Source organism: Mirounga angustirostris, unplaced genomic scaffold (genome assembly GCF_029215605.1).
Source record: "Mirounga angustirostris isolate CCGP_5_RB_7025 unplaced genomic scaffold, mMirAng1.0.hap1 SCAF_10, whole genome shotgun sequence".
Lineage (NCBI taxonomy): Eukaryota > Metazoa > Chordata > Mammalia > Carnivora > Phocidae > Mirounga > Mirounga angustirostris.
In genome coordinates this window covers 20778974-20792678 of record NW_026991718.1, presented here as the reverse complement: position 1 = coordinate 20792678, position 13705 = coordinate 20778974, and the positions used below count along the sequence as shown (strand labels likewise).

General features: G+C 41.0%; 2 protein-coding genes across 7 annotated transcripts in view; both read right to left on the bottom strand.

Moving 5' to 3' along the window:
- The window catches only part of DRC1 (dynein regulatory complex subunit 1), a 43339-nt gene extending 42481 nt beyond the window's left edge, over window positions 1-858 (bottom strand). The window contains exon 1 of one of the 2 annotated variants that reach the window (XM_064571955.1): window positions 595-858. In XM_064571955.1, coding sequence (XP_064428025.1) covers window positions 595-749 — 155 coding nt within the window. In that variant the 5' untranslated portion in view covers window positions 750-858. The remainder of the gene's footprint in view (window positions 1-594) is intronic. The other variant, XM_045884235.3, reaches the window with a different exon arrangement.
- The window catches only part of SELENOI (selenoprotein I), a 60328-nt gene that overhangs the window by 10857 nt on the left and 35766 nt on the right, over window positions 1-13705 (bottom strand). For 3 of the 5 annotated variants that reach the window (XM_045884234.3, XM_064571959.1, XM_064571960.1), the window contains one exon: window positions 6923-13094. In XM_045884234.3, coding sequence (XP_045740190.1) covers window positions 12996-13094 — 99 coding nt within the window. In that variant the 3' untranslated portion in view covers window positions 6923-12995. Of the gene's footprint in view, window positions 1-6922; window positions 13095-13705 lie in introns of those variants that run through there. The other 2 variants (XM_064571957.1, XM_064571958.1) reach the window with 1 other exon arrangement.

Sequence of the window (13705 nt, the reverse complement as noted above, 5' to 3'; positions counted from 1 at the left end):
GTGTTTGAGGAATTCAGAAGATCATGCAGGTGCCTCTTGGTACCCCCTTATGACAGCCCACTGTGTCTGTGAATGGACAGGTGCAACAACCTTGACCTGAGAAGGGTATGAATATCAGTCTCAGACCCTTCAGGAATGAGGGTTTGTGTCATCCAAGCAGATAAGCCACTGAGACCAGCAGAAGTGACAGCGGAAGTCCGCTGCAGAACTGCTTGTGGAAGGAAGGCAGGTTGGGATGGAAGAAGGAAAGAAGACCTCTAAGGGGAGGTAACGGATGGCCTGTGTCTTCAGCGTATTGCTCTCAGTGCATGGCACAGCAGGCCCTCAATAAAAGCGCTGAAGGGACTATTATTTCCGTCTTTGACTTTACAAGTGTGTTGAGTGTTTTCATATCCCATACTTTGCTTGAACCTTCCGGAAGAAATTTTTCCTATCTCACCGCCTATCTTTCCGCTCACACACGGGGCTCCCCGGCCGCTCCCCTCAGAGTCTCCCGCCCGGGGAAGGCGCCCGCCTCGTCCCCGCCCTGCGTCGCCGGTACCCGGGGCGCTCCGCTGCGGACCCGCCCAGATGCCCCCTCCCTCCCCCGCTCACCGCCGCCGGGCTTCCAGGCGCGCCGCGATGCGGAGGCGCCGGGCCTGGATCCGCTCCTGAGGGTTGTCAGAATGTATGGACGGCCCGAGAATCGGGGTGGACAAGTGTTCCTCCTCCTTCTCCTCCAGGACCCCCAGGGGTCCCGGCGGATTCATGACAGTGCCTCCCGCCCCAGGCAGCTCCGCCCGGACCACCAGCCAGCCCGCCGCCCGGTTGCTAACAACAAGCCGTTGCCAGGGAAAGGCAGTCACCTGACCGGCAGCTGGAGTGCGCGCGCGCGCGCATACACACACACACACACACACACACACACACACCCCACCTCAGGCCCCGCCCACCTGCATTTGCATGCCAGCCCAGGGCTTTATCCTGGAGAGAGCATGCAACTTAGGCTCTACCTTCGCGGGGTGAAAATGACATCAGTTTCATTCAGCACTGTACAAATAGCGCCTAGCATAATACCTAGTATGTAGTAAGTGCACAACCAGTGTTTGCTGAATGAAAGAAATGTACCTAGATGTATCTGTGTGCTCACTGCGGTTATTTATATTAAAAAACTGGTATGACCCCCAAAATCCATCAACAGGGGAACTGACAAAGCTTTCATGGGATGGAAAACAATGCAGCCACTAAGAACGGATCTGACCTAGAGAGAGATTAAGATGTATTAAACGAAGAAGAGATGTAATACAATGTGTAGAGTGTGATCCAAGTTCTATATTGGAAATGTATCTAGTATATAGGGAAGAAAAATGAACAGAAAGTAAGGCTGATATCAAAGAAGTTACTGCCTGTGTTCTCTTCTAGGATCTTTATGGTTTCAGATCTCACATTTAGGTCTTTAATCCATTTTGAATTTATTTTTGTGTATGGTGTAAGAAAGTGGGCCAGTTTTCCCAACATCATTTGTGGAAGACATTTCTTTTTCCCACTGGATATTCTTTCCTGCTTTGTTGAAGATTAATTGACTGTATAGTTGTGAGTTCATTTCTGGGTTTTCTATTCTGTTCCACTGATCTATGTGTCTCTTTTTGTGCCAGTATCATAATAGTGTTTTGATCACTACAGCTTTGTTACTGTAACTTGGAAGTCTGGAATTGTGATGCCTCCAGCTTTGCTTTTCTTTTTCAAGGTTGCTTTGGCTATTCGGAGTCTTTTGTGGCTCCATACAAATTTTGGGATTGTTCTAGTTCTGTGAAAAATGCTATAGGTATTTTGATAGGGATTGCATTAAATGTGTAGATTGCTTTAGGGAGTATAGACAGTTTAACAATATTTGTTCTTTCAATCCATGAGCATGTAATGTCTTTCCATTTCTCTGTGTTGTCTTCTATTTCTTTCATCAGTGTTTTATAGTTTTCAGAGTACAGATCTTTTACATCTTTGGTTTGGTTTATTCCTAGGTATCTGTTTTTGGTCAAGTGTAAATGGGATTGAGTCCTTTCTGCTGCTTCATTATTGGTGTATAGAAATGCAATAGATTTCTGGGGCGCCTGGGTGGCTCAATCAGTTAAACATCTGACTCTTGATTTTGGCTCAGGTCATGATCTCAGGGTTGTGAGATCAAGCCCCATGTGGGGCTCTGAGCTGGACATGGAACCTGCTTAAGACTCTCTCTCACTCTCCCTCTCTAAAAAAAAAAAAAAGAAAAAGAAATGCAAGATTTCTGTACATTGATTTTGTATCCTACGTGTTGTATGCAAGTACACTATATTTTTACACCTGAAACTAATAGTACACTGTATGTTAACTGACTGGAATTTAAATAAAAAATAAAAAACCAAAGGGATACATACACCCCGATGTTTACAGCAGAACTATCTACAAATAGCCAGATTATGGAAACAGCCCAAGTGTCTGTCCCATCTACTGATGAATGGATAAAGATGTGGTGTGTGTGTACACACACACACACACACAGTGGAATATTACACAGCCATAAAAAAGCATGAAATCTTGCCATTTGCAGCGACATGGATGGAGCTCAAGTATTATGTCAGAAAGACAAATACCGTATGATTTCATTGGAATGTGGAATTTAAGAAACAAAACAAGCAAGCAAAGGGGGAAGAGAGAGAGGTAAACCAAGAAACAGACTCTTAACTATAGAGAACAAACTGATAGTCATCAGAGGGGAGGTCAGTGGAGTGATGGATGAAATAGGTGATGGGGATTAAGAAGGGCACTTGTGATGAGCATGGGGTGTTGTAATCAAGTGTTGAATCACTTATATTGTACACTGCATGTCAACTAACTGGACTTCAAATAAAAACTCGGGGAAAAGAATTAAACTGTAGAAATTAAATTAATATCCATTATTTCCCAAATTTATTGTTTTAGTAAAGCTTTCGATTTGGGGGAAAAAAAACACAAAGTAGTTGGTATCTCTGGGTGTGGGTCTATGGGTGGTTTTTATTTTCTAGTTTAAAAAAAACTTTACAAATAATACAAATCACTTTGGATGTAATAAAAAAATAAAGTTTATTTTTTTTTTAAAGAGTGGTGACAGGAGTTCCTGAAGAGACTGCAGCAGGCAAATGTCACAGGTGAGAGGGATTTGGGGGTGGGTTGTAGGTGTAGGTCCATCTTGATAATTCACAAACAGAGTCTGGTCCTCACTGGTAGGCAATACTCCAAAAAGTAGAGCTGCTTTGGAGAATTGACTTACACTAATAAGCTCACAAAAGAAAAAGAGGATACCCTAATTTGAGCAAGAAACTACAACTGACACACAAGCATGTGTATTTATGACCTGTGACCAGCACATGTCTGTGGATAATCTACAAAGGAAATCAAACTATAATTGGCAAGTTTCTTGATGTTGTACGATTGACTGCAATGAACTGAGGGGCCCACAATGGGTATAACTTGCCACAAAGACTCGATAGTCCTTCCATCCCATCCCTGGGTAAGTTTGGGATGATAAATGCAAACCCTTCTGGATGTATGGGCTTTCTTTGCTATGCTACAGGCTCGCCATCTACCTTCAGTATATAGCCTTTTTCCAGAAAAATGATACACTGACTAGATTTTAGTATATGAAGTCAAGTCACATACTTAATTCCACATCCGTAAGATTACACCAAATCATCTTAATTGGGGTTTGGGAATTCAAACATTTACGTAATTTCTTGGCTTATTCCTGTCTCCCAAATTTGTGTGAATTTTACTAATAGATTCTCAGAAGGCAATCTTCTTTTACTCATTTCAAGTTATTTTTAGAACTGCCTCACCCATCATCTTCATGTATTGACTACCAAAGGTACAAAGGACAGAACAGGAAAGGGAAGGAAGAAGGGAAGTTTCAAGAGTAGGTCATAAGGCTTAGGGAAGGGTTCAAAGTTATTAGCAGAAACCGAGGACCTACCTTAGACCACACACTGTGCCAAATACCTCCTTGCATCATTCATAGCACATACACATGACTGCGGTAATATTACTGATCCCGTTTTACAGGTGAAGAAACTGAGGCTCAGAAAAAAATAAGTAACTTGCCCCAGGTCGAAGCCTGCCAGGCTGAACATGACTAAGAAACAGTCATGGCATTAAAAGCTTGGGAGGTGTTGAGAAACTTTCAGAATAAAAGCAAAAAGAAAAAATGGAAGGAGCAGACATCAATTTTTCTTTCAGGAAACTCATGAGCAAGGAGAAAAGACGAGAGCAGGAAGAAAAGCAGGACATTTTGGAGGCACAGCGTCTCCATTTGGACCGACCCAAGCTGCTTACCGAGGACGCACCTGCTATGCCGTCAGGCACTCTCTCGGTGTTGGGAGGTCTGCAGAGAGAAGGGCAGGGATAACTGCTAGGGCAACCAAGAGGCTGGGAGGGACAGGGGATTATGAGCACACTGCTGGAGAACTAGCCTGGGTTACAATATGGACATTTTCTCCTCACCTTCTTCAAACCTATTACAGAAAAAAAATTTAAATGCCTGCTGCCAGAGATCAATTCTGATGTAAAAGACAGGAAATAGTCTCAGAAGCAATGTTAGAAAATATGCGGTTTTTCTTTTTTTTTTTTTTTAAGATTTTATTTATTTATTTGAGAGAGAGAGCGTGCGCGCATGGGGGGAGAGGGGCAGGAGAAGCAGACCCCTGGCTGAGGAGGGAGCCCGATGCGGGGCTCGATCCCAGGACTCCAGGATCATGACCTGAGCAGAAGGCAGTCGCCTAACCAACCGAGCCACCCAGGTGCCCGAAAATATGAGGTTTTTCAATAAAGCTTATTGTTTAAGTGTACCAAGTGTGGCCATTCGGTTCTTGTGGAATTAGCCTGGAAAATTAACATTCTTTCGATAGGAAAATGTTTTTAAGTATGAGACAACCACTTTACAAACTAATTTAAGTTGACCCAGTTATCATTATACACTGCCCAGTACCCAGTTCTGGGGAAACCAAGAACAGGACATCATGAACAGCTGTTAACTGCCACCAGGTACTCTGCTTTCTGAAACAAGGCACAGGATTACAGAGCACCCAGGAGCAAGCAGGCTGATCGTTCTTTTTTTTTTTTTTTTTTAAGATTTTATTTATCTGAGGGCGCCTGGGTGGCTCAGTTGGTTAAGCGACTGCCTTCGGCTCAGGTCATGATCCTGGAGTCCCTGGATCGAGTCCCGCATCGGGCTCCCTGCTCGGCAGAGAGTCTGCTTCTCCCTCTGACCCTCCCCCCTCTCACGTGCTTGCTCTCTCTCATTCTCTCTCTCTCAAATAAATAAATAAAATCTTAAAAAAAAAAAAAGATTTTATTTATTTGAGAGACGGAGAGAAAGAGAGAAAATGAGTGGGGGGAGGGGCAGAGGGAGAAGCAGGCTTCCCGCAGAGCAGGGAGCCCCACTGGGGGCTCCATCCCAGGACCCTGGGATCACGATCTTAGCCAAAGGCAGACGCTTAACTGAGCCACCCAGGCGCCCCTGGGCTGATCGTTCTTTAAACAAACAAAACGAAAAACCATTTAATGTTTTGCTCTAAAATAGTAACTCTGAGACAAGTGGCTGGACATTATTTTTCTCCTCCTAGCTCCCTCCCCTCTTGTACCTTCCAAGGAAAAACAAAGAAGACAATCTGAAAACAGTTAAAAGGATTTAAAAATTATTTACTTTTTACTTTTATTACAATAAATATTTATCAATAATAGAATTAAACAATTTTAAATTAAAACCTACTGCATTACTTTTGGGATTCACAGCAGCAGAAATAAACATAAATCCAGTTGAAAGGGCAAGGCTTCCAGAATCCAGTGGCAAGAAACAGTCAGGTCTTGATTATCTGGGCTACCAACAGGGAACAGTACTACCAATGATGCAAAAGTAACAGTGTAATGCATAGTTGTAATCTATTTGTGCATCAAATTATCTAAGACTTCACAACACTGCAGCTAAGGAATTTAAGCAAGTTATGAAGCCCCATTTCTGCAAGGGCTAGGTTTTTTTCCCCCATTGAGCCCTTCAGCACAACTGTTCCGAAGCTGCCTTCGGGCCAGGAAAGGGCCGCATCATCATTCAGAGCCAGAAGCCTCAAACCCGGTGGAAGCAGCTATCTTTCTCACTCACAATCCCTGGTGAAAGGGAAACAGAAAGCGACATATTTCAAGGGCCTTCCTTGGGGATGGAGATGAACTGCAAATAGGAAAGACTGTGGTTCCAGATAAGGAAGAGGCTTCACAGAGTTATGGGCTCCATGCTGCCTAAGTCAACAAGAAGAGAACAATCTAATGAGGGCTTACCATTTTACAGATAATCAAGAGAGTATGTACATATAAATGAATGTATCGTACATATAATGCAGAAATATGTGCACATATTGAATACGTATATACACGCACACCACACATAACCAGATAAAATAAATGCTACGTTATTTACTATGAACACAGCAAGTTCTAGAAAGACCAATTATGAATATGCTCAATTAAACTACCTGAAAGAGAAAATGAAAGATTTTGTGCTACCCTTTATCTTCCACTCTAATATATCCTACTTGTCGCAAACACATTCTGGCTGCTTACATGGAGCTGTTTCTCAGTACCTGAGAAGGGAGGGAGTCATCCTTTTGTTTCAGAATACTACAGAAAGCAAACTGCAATGGCCCACGCGACACAACTCAATAATTGATTAGGCCATGATTCCTGCCACCTCTTCCTAGTCACAGGACATGAAGCCTTACTCAGAAAAGTACCAACTTCTTTTCCTACAGTTGGCTGCAAATTTAACCTATTCTATGTTGGATGGGAGGGAAAGGGGACAGGTAGGTGGTACGGAGTTTGCACCTGGGCAGTAATTCACTGCCTCCCCATTACCCAGAGGAAATGCTACTTTTTTAAAAACAGTTGAAATTTGGAGTTTAATACTGAAGTCTGCTCTCTTGGCACATTTTGGAACAAGCAAGTCATTACATGTCGCTGGGACTTTGTCTCTTGAAAGCTAATAGGGTAAGTTAGCTAAACAAAATAACTTACAATGTTAATATTGTGGGTAGTTTTAATTAGCAGCTGTTAGAGTTTGATGCTAAATGATACCAGTAATTCAAACAGATTTAAAATGCAACATTCACAGGTCTTGCAAAATGAAAATTCCCCCCATAACGGGTTAATAACATCAAATACTAAGCAGGTCCCAAGTAAGGTCAATAACTTACTCTTTGGAGATAAAAAGTGCTTGTCAAGAATATCAGAATCTAGAACTCATGGCAAATTGTGTATGTTTTAATAAAAAAACAAAATCAATTCTAATCTTAATTATTACCCATAGAAACTGCTCAAGAGAAGACTTTAGCCAAAGAACCATAAGGCATCCCCAGCATTTAGCCATTCCTGGTTTTTCGGGGTTTTTTTTCTTTTTTTAAGATTTTATTTTTTTAAGTAATCTTGACACCGAACATGGGGCTTGAACACACAACCCTGAGAACAAGAGTTGCATACTCTACGGACTGAGCAAGCCAGGCTTCCCCACTCCTGGTATCTTGAATGCTGTCTCTAAGTTCCATGTAGCATTAGGTACCATACGGCCATGATCCAATTCACAAGCTTTAAAAACAGCACCACTCTGATTTAGCCTACCTTTCCTAAAATGATTCTGTGAAGAGTAAAACAATGTGAATGGGTCTGTAGAAGACCAGACAATCCTTCTGTTACGTCCAAATGGACTTTCCTATAGAGATAAGCCCTTGTTAAAATATTCTAAAATCGGGGCGCCTGGGTGGCTCAGTTGGTTAAGCGACTGCCTTCAGCTCAGGTCATGATCCTGGAGTCCCAGGATCGAGTCCCGCATCTGGCTCCCTGCTCAGCAGGGAGTCTGCTTCTCCCTCTGACCCTCCCCACTCTCATGTTCTATCTCATTCTCTCTCTCAAATAAATAAATAAAATCTTTAAAAAAAAAAAATTCTAAAATCAGTCCATGTACCATTTTCCAATTCTGGGACCCTGGCCTTTCTGACCAAATATAACACAACTTCCTCATACAGGCCACCTGTTGAGAGGGCTACAGATGGCAGAACATCTTTTGCTTCCCTAAATATTAGCTCATTTAAGATCTGACTAAAGAGCGGGTCCCTGCTTAAAAACAACCCCCCCCCCCAAAATCAGCTAGATTACTATCTCTTGCACATTTGTTTATTAAAGAGCAAAGCGTATTACTAGCATGTGGACGTTTATTTTGCACTGTAAAAACACTGCAGTGAATTAGCCAATAAATCCCACTCCCATGGTTCCACACAAGGAAGAAGTCAACATGTCGCCACTTTCTCTGGAAAAGCTACACAACCATGATTTACCATATACCCTAATGTAACTGCCTGCCAAAATGTCAGTCATCTGTGCCACTGTCAAAGATGAAAAGTAAAATATGCAAATCACCTGGGTTACATAATTAACAAAGGAAAAACCAGAAATTTACTTAAGCTTCCTAAAATGTACAGAGCATCACACTTTCAAGTTTCACAGTGATTAGTTTAACACCGTTTTACTGTTAAAACTGTCACTTAAAATGTACATGTCAAAGTGCTTCAAATGCAGCAAATTAAAATTCCTTCTGGAAGGTTCCAGTACTGGCAGCTAACTAGGAAGGTTATTCACCCACAGGGTGTTCAAGAAAGGGCATGCTCTTACAAGGACACCACACAGGACAAAGAAAATCCTAATATGACCAGAAATCTCCTAGAGTACTCAATCAAGTCCAGAACCGAGGTCAAGATAAAGGCCACTCTGGGGCGCCTGGGTGGCTCAGTCGTTAAGCGTCTGCCTTCGGCTCAGGTCATGATCCCAGGGTCCTGGGATCGAGTCCCACATCGGGCTCCCTGCTCGGCGGGAAGCCTGCTTCTCCCTCTCCCACTCCCCCTGCTTGTGTTCCTGCTCTCGCTATGTCTCTCTCTGTCAAAAAAATAAATAAAATCTTTAAAAAAAAAAAGATAAAGGCCACTCTGAAAACAGGAATCAACACAACAACCAAAGATTTCTGTATTTGTTTTTGGCTTTCTGGGGACCCAAAGTCAAAAGTTCTAGCCCATCGGGTTTACTCTGTTCCCTCTGGCACGGTCCCAGTCCTTGACACGTCAAGAGATCTAAGGCAATCCAGGAGATTGGAATGTGGCAGACCCAGGCACTATAAAGCAAGTGGGCGCCTCTGTCCCAGGTGTAGCAAGTCAAAAGGGAGGCCGGGTGAATAGTGAAAAGGAGGAGTTACACACAGGCTTCTAGTTAAAATACAAAGGGGAAAAGGGCCCTTTGACTCAAACACCTTCAGTTTATCTTTTTATTTTCCACAGGCTATAGAATCAAAGTCTACTTTGGAAAGCAAGTTATATTCCAAATGTTTTTTGACTGATTACAAAGTAAATTCTTTGAAAACTGAACACTTGGGAACTTTTCAAATTCACATTTGAATTTGAAGTTACTGAAGGAACAACAATTTTAAACTCTGCACTGCACTAGGACCACTGGGCACAACAGGCCCTGTGCATTAAGGTGACCCTTTCCTCTCCCCTTCGGTGGACCTTATGCCTGCTTTTTCTTTTCCATATTCCCCCAAAGCCCAGACTCCAGGTCATAATTAATGCTCTCTTGGTACCTATTTAGAATTTGGACAACTCTAGACATATACTCCTCTTCCCCATACCTCTATATTAAAATAAATGAAATATTGGTAGAACATTCTAGACCACAATCAGCATGGAGACTTTTTTAAATTAGAATTTAAAATATTTTAAGCATGATATTATTAAAAGGCCAAGGACCATTTAGTTTTTCATCTGGAAGTTATTCACTCTATTACCCTTGAGACTAAAACTCATGAACTACATCTCTTATGTATAAATGGAGCAATGGCAGTGTCAACTATGACAATCTTTTTTTTTTTTTTTTTAAGATTTTATTTATTTGACAGCGAGAGAGGGAACACAAGCAGGGGGAGTGGGAGAGGGAGAAGCAGGCTTCCCGCGGAGCAGGGAGCCCGATGCGGGGCTCGATCCCAGGACCCTGGGACCATGACCCGAGCCGAAGGCAGTTGCTTAACAACTGAGCCACCCAGGCGCCCTCAACTGTGACAATCTTAAACTGTGTAATGCACTAAAGATCATGAATGTCAGTAAAGGATCAGAAAAGGCAGATACTCTACCCAGGTATTTTAAGGATTCTTCTATCCCATGCCCCCCTCAAATATAGGGGAATTAATTTCTGACAAGCATGAAAGGACATTTTTCATACCATAACCTGACAAGAAACTTCTCACAGGTCTAGGTTAACTTTGGTCAGCAGAAACACAAAGCAAACATCTGGCCTGGCTAAGGCACTCCATTCTGAAATGTACAGAAAACATGCATGTATGACCAACCATGCCATTGCTCCCCTGAAGGCAGCTCAGTGTATGCTGGGAGAAAGGCTGGAGTGGTAGACTCACCCCAAAATATCATGCATAAGCCTGAAATATCTTTTATACTTTGGAAATGTTATGGTAATTGGCACGACACAAATGCACAGAGCTATTTGCAAGTAAGTCCTGCTTCAGCTGCTATATCACTACACGACAAATGGAGGCTTTCAAGATGCATTTCAAGATGGCAGACTAAACCAAAAAAAAAAAAGCAGTCCACTGAAGATTCACAAGTCCACAGTATTCTGAAACAGTTCATCACTCAGTTTCACTTTCACCTTGTTGACAGCCACCTTTCATCTAATGGTGTCAATAAAACTATGGCATAATTCTTTACCCCATAGGGAAATAGGTCATGAAGTACAGGCATAAAACAATTTCAAATAAACTTGATGCAACAGAAAAAGAACAGAAAGACACTTTGATGTAAAATAGTCCCAAAAGTACAGAACATGACCCTATGCCAGAAGGGTTTTTTTTTTTTTTTTTAACTATACTGTATAAGGTGAAGAAAGCCTGTGGCTCAAATTTGTCATTTTATAAACATTTCTCAGTTCTTTTCTTATATAATACAGATTAATCTCATTCTTGTGTACAAGATCAACAAAAAGGTAAAATGATTAGCTCAGAAACCTTAGAACAAACAAAGCTTTGTTCCCAGCCCAAACTACCACTTGATCCAGTTCAATTTTACAGATGACAAAGAACAAGGTCTACAAAATGAGTTACCCTTAATTTGTTCATTCTCTGACCTCCATGATGGCAACTTATTAACAAACACAGAATCACTACCCACATTTTCCAGCATCGATTTCTCACCATGTTCAGTCTCAGAAAAAGTCACAGAATATACCTCAATCTTTATGAACCGTTTTTAAAAATGAGTACAGAACCATGAGTTAGCTCCTTGACTCCTCATTTCTAATAACCTGGATAACAATGATTAGGATTTACAAATTTAAAAACTGAAATATTACATAGTTATTTTTACAAAGCAGGAGACTGAAATTCAAAAAGGAATACACTATAATTAAATTTAACGATGGTCACATTCATAGATAAATAACGGTTAAGAATTTAATTACATATCAACACAGTGGTGCCTATTTTATCCAAGTGCAATCCGTCCAAACAAAAAAGGGTTTAAGATACACTCTTCATTCGAGCACAAACCTCATTCAGTGGAAAATAAAAGAAAATCAGCAAGTAAATTTCACCACCACCAAACTAAATGGAGACAAAGTCAAAAAGATAAAGTATCCACATTCATGAAAAGGTGTGATCTATAAAACAACCACATTGAAGTCAAAGGGATTTTTATGTTTGTCAGTAAACCTCAAAAATTATTCCAAGTCATATTAAAGAGAGTAGGTACTCAGTAAGGCATATATATCAGAAACTTTCTTCAGGTGGGGAAGTGGGCAAGTTAGGGAAGAAAGAATTTCTACTTCTTTATCTTGTATGAAATAAAAAACACAGCACTCTCTCCTCCATAAAAAAGAGACGGATGGACGGATGGATAGACGGACGGACGGAAGGAAGAAAGAAACAAAGAAAGGAGGGAGGGAAGGAGGGAAGGAAGGAAGGGCAAACTGAATCAGAAAACGAATTTTGTAGTGAGGTTCATAGCAGGAATTCATAGTGAGGCTCATGAGATTTCTAGCTCCAAAGTAAATTTCTCTTACAAGGAAGTTTACCTGTGTTCCCTACAAGTAATTATCGTAAGACTGCGACTGTCACATGCATTCATATAATCATAGTTCACAGGCACCAAATCTCAGCAACTTGCAGCTAAGGGGGGAAATGCCATATTTAAACAATGAACCATGTCAGTGGGTGAGCTACAATTATGATCCACTCTCTGCTAAGTCTCAGTCGAATATTTTTCTTTAAAAGAAAATTAAATCATTTATCAAGATCTCTCCCAAACAAAGAGAGCCAGAATACTAGAGAATCTAAATATATATACTAGCTCTCTTAGCACATGAGGAAAAAAGGCATTTCCATGGGAAAGAGAAACCAGTATTTGGCAATTGTACATTATAGTTCTGTAATCATTTGGCATCTCTTGCTAAAGGTGACTTGCTCTTATATTTTCCCTATATTAGATTTGGGCTATTGATAACTTCCACTGCTGAAGACCTACTACTAAAGTAGTACCAAATATGAAAACATTTTGTGGTTTTCTTAATGTTATCAGTGTTCCTAAACCAATGTGGGGACTTTAAAAATAAAAACAAAGCATCTTTAACTCTGTATGAACCAAAACATTATAGACTCATGAAGCTAAAATCACTAGAAACATTTTGCTGGTCTAAAGTACATTATGCTTAACCAAAATGCCACATGGTTTTATAAAAAATAAAATAAGTTGGGAGTTAGTAGGTCCAAAATTCCATAAGTTCAGATCATTTGTATCACTCCCACTATCCAAGTACTATACACACTTGAGTTCCCAGGTCTGTTAAGCAGATCAGTTTAGTTCAATGGTGATGGATGAAATATTTACAAGCATCTTATTTACAGTACTTTTTTCTGTAGATTACAGGCCACTATTCTTTTCTTCCATTCCTAGTCAATCCGAGTTTGGTTTCCTCAATGAGAAGGGATAAATCTGAAAATGGCTGCTCAGCTGCTTTACCTGCGGAAAACCAGAACATGAGGCAGTGACAAATACATTCCTAGTCATTTTTTAAAAGGACACAGAATTCACCCTCTGGAGAGAATTTACCGATGCGGCAAAACTCAGCAGAAATAATGACAGGTTTTTCTGGCCTAGGATAGCTATAGAGCTAGAAGGTTATAGAATTCTATAGAATACCAGGACTACCCCTGGGAGGGTTAGGACTTAAGCCTGGGGCTGCCTAACTCCAAAATCTAGTCTTTCCAGAGCCCTCTGGACCACACAAATTCACACCCAAATCTGCTGAAAAATTATAGGGTTAGCTGACTTACAATATATAGTAGATCGAATATTTACATATACAGTTAGACTCAATATTCAGTTGCTTACAGTATTTCTAGATAATCATTCCTAATACTGATGAAACAGTACATTTTGGGAGATTTAGGCCATATTAGTTAAGGTATTCCTGGTGGGTAGACAAGACCCTGGTTATGTGTCAGTTACCAAACATCATTTATTTAATACTTCCCAGCTCTATTGTTATTATTTATATTTCAGTAGTTCAAAGGTTAGTGCTTTGTGTGGCTTATCAAGTTCTACCTTCTGGTCAGAAGTTGCAGAAGTGG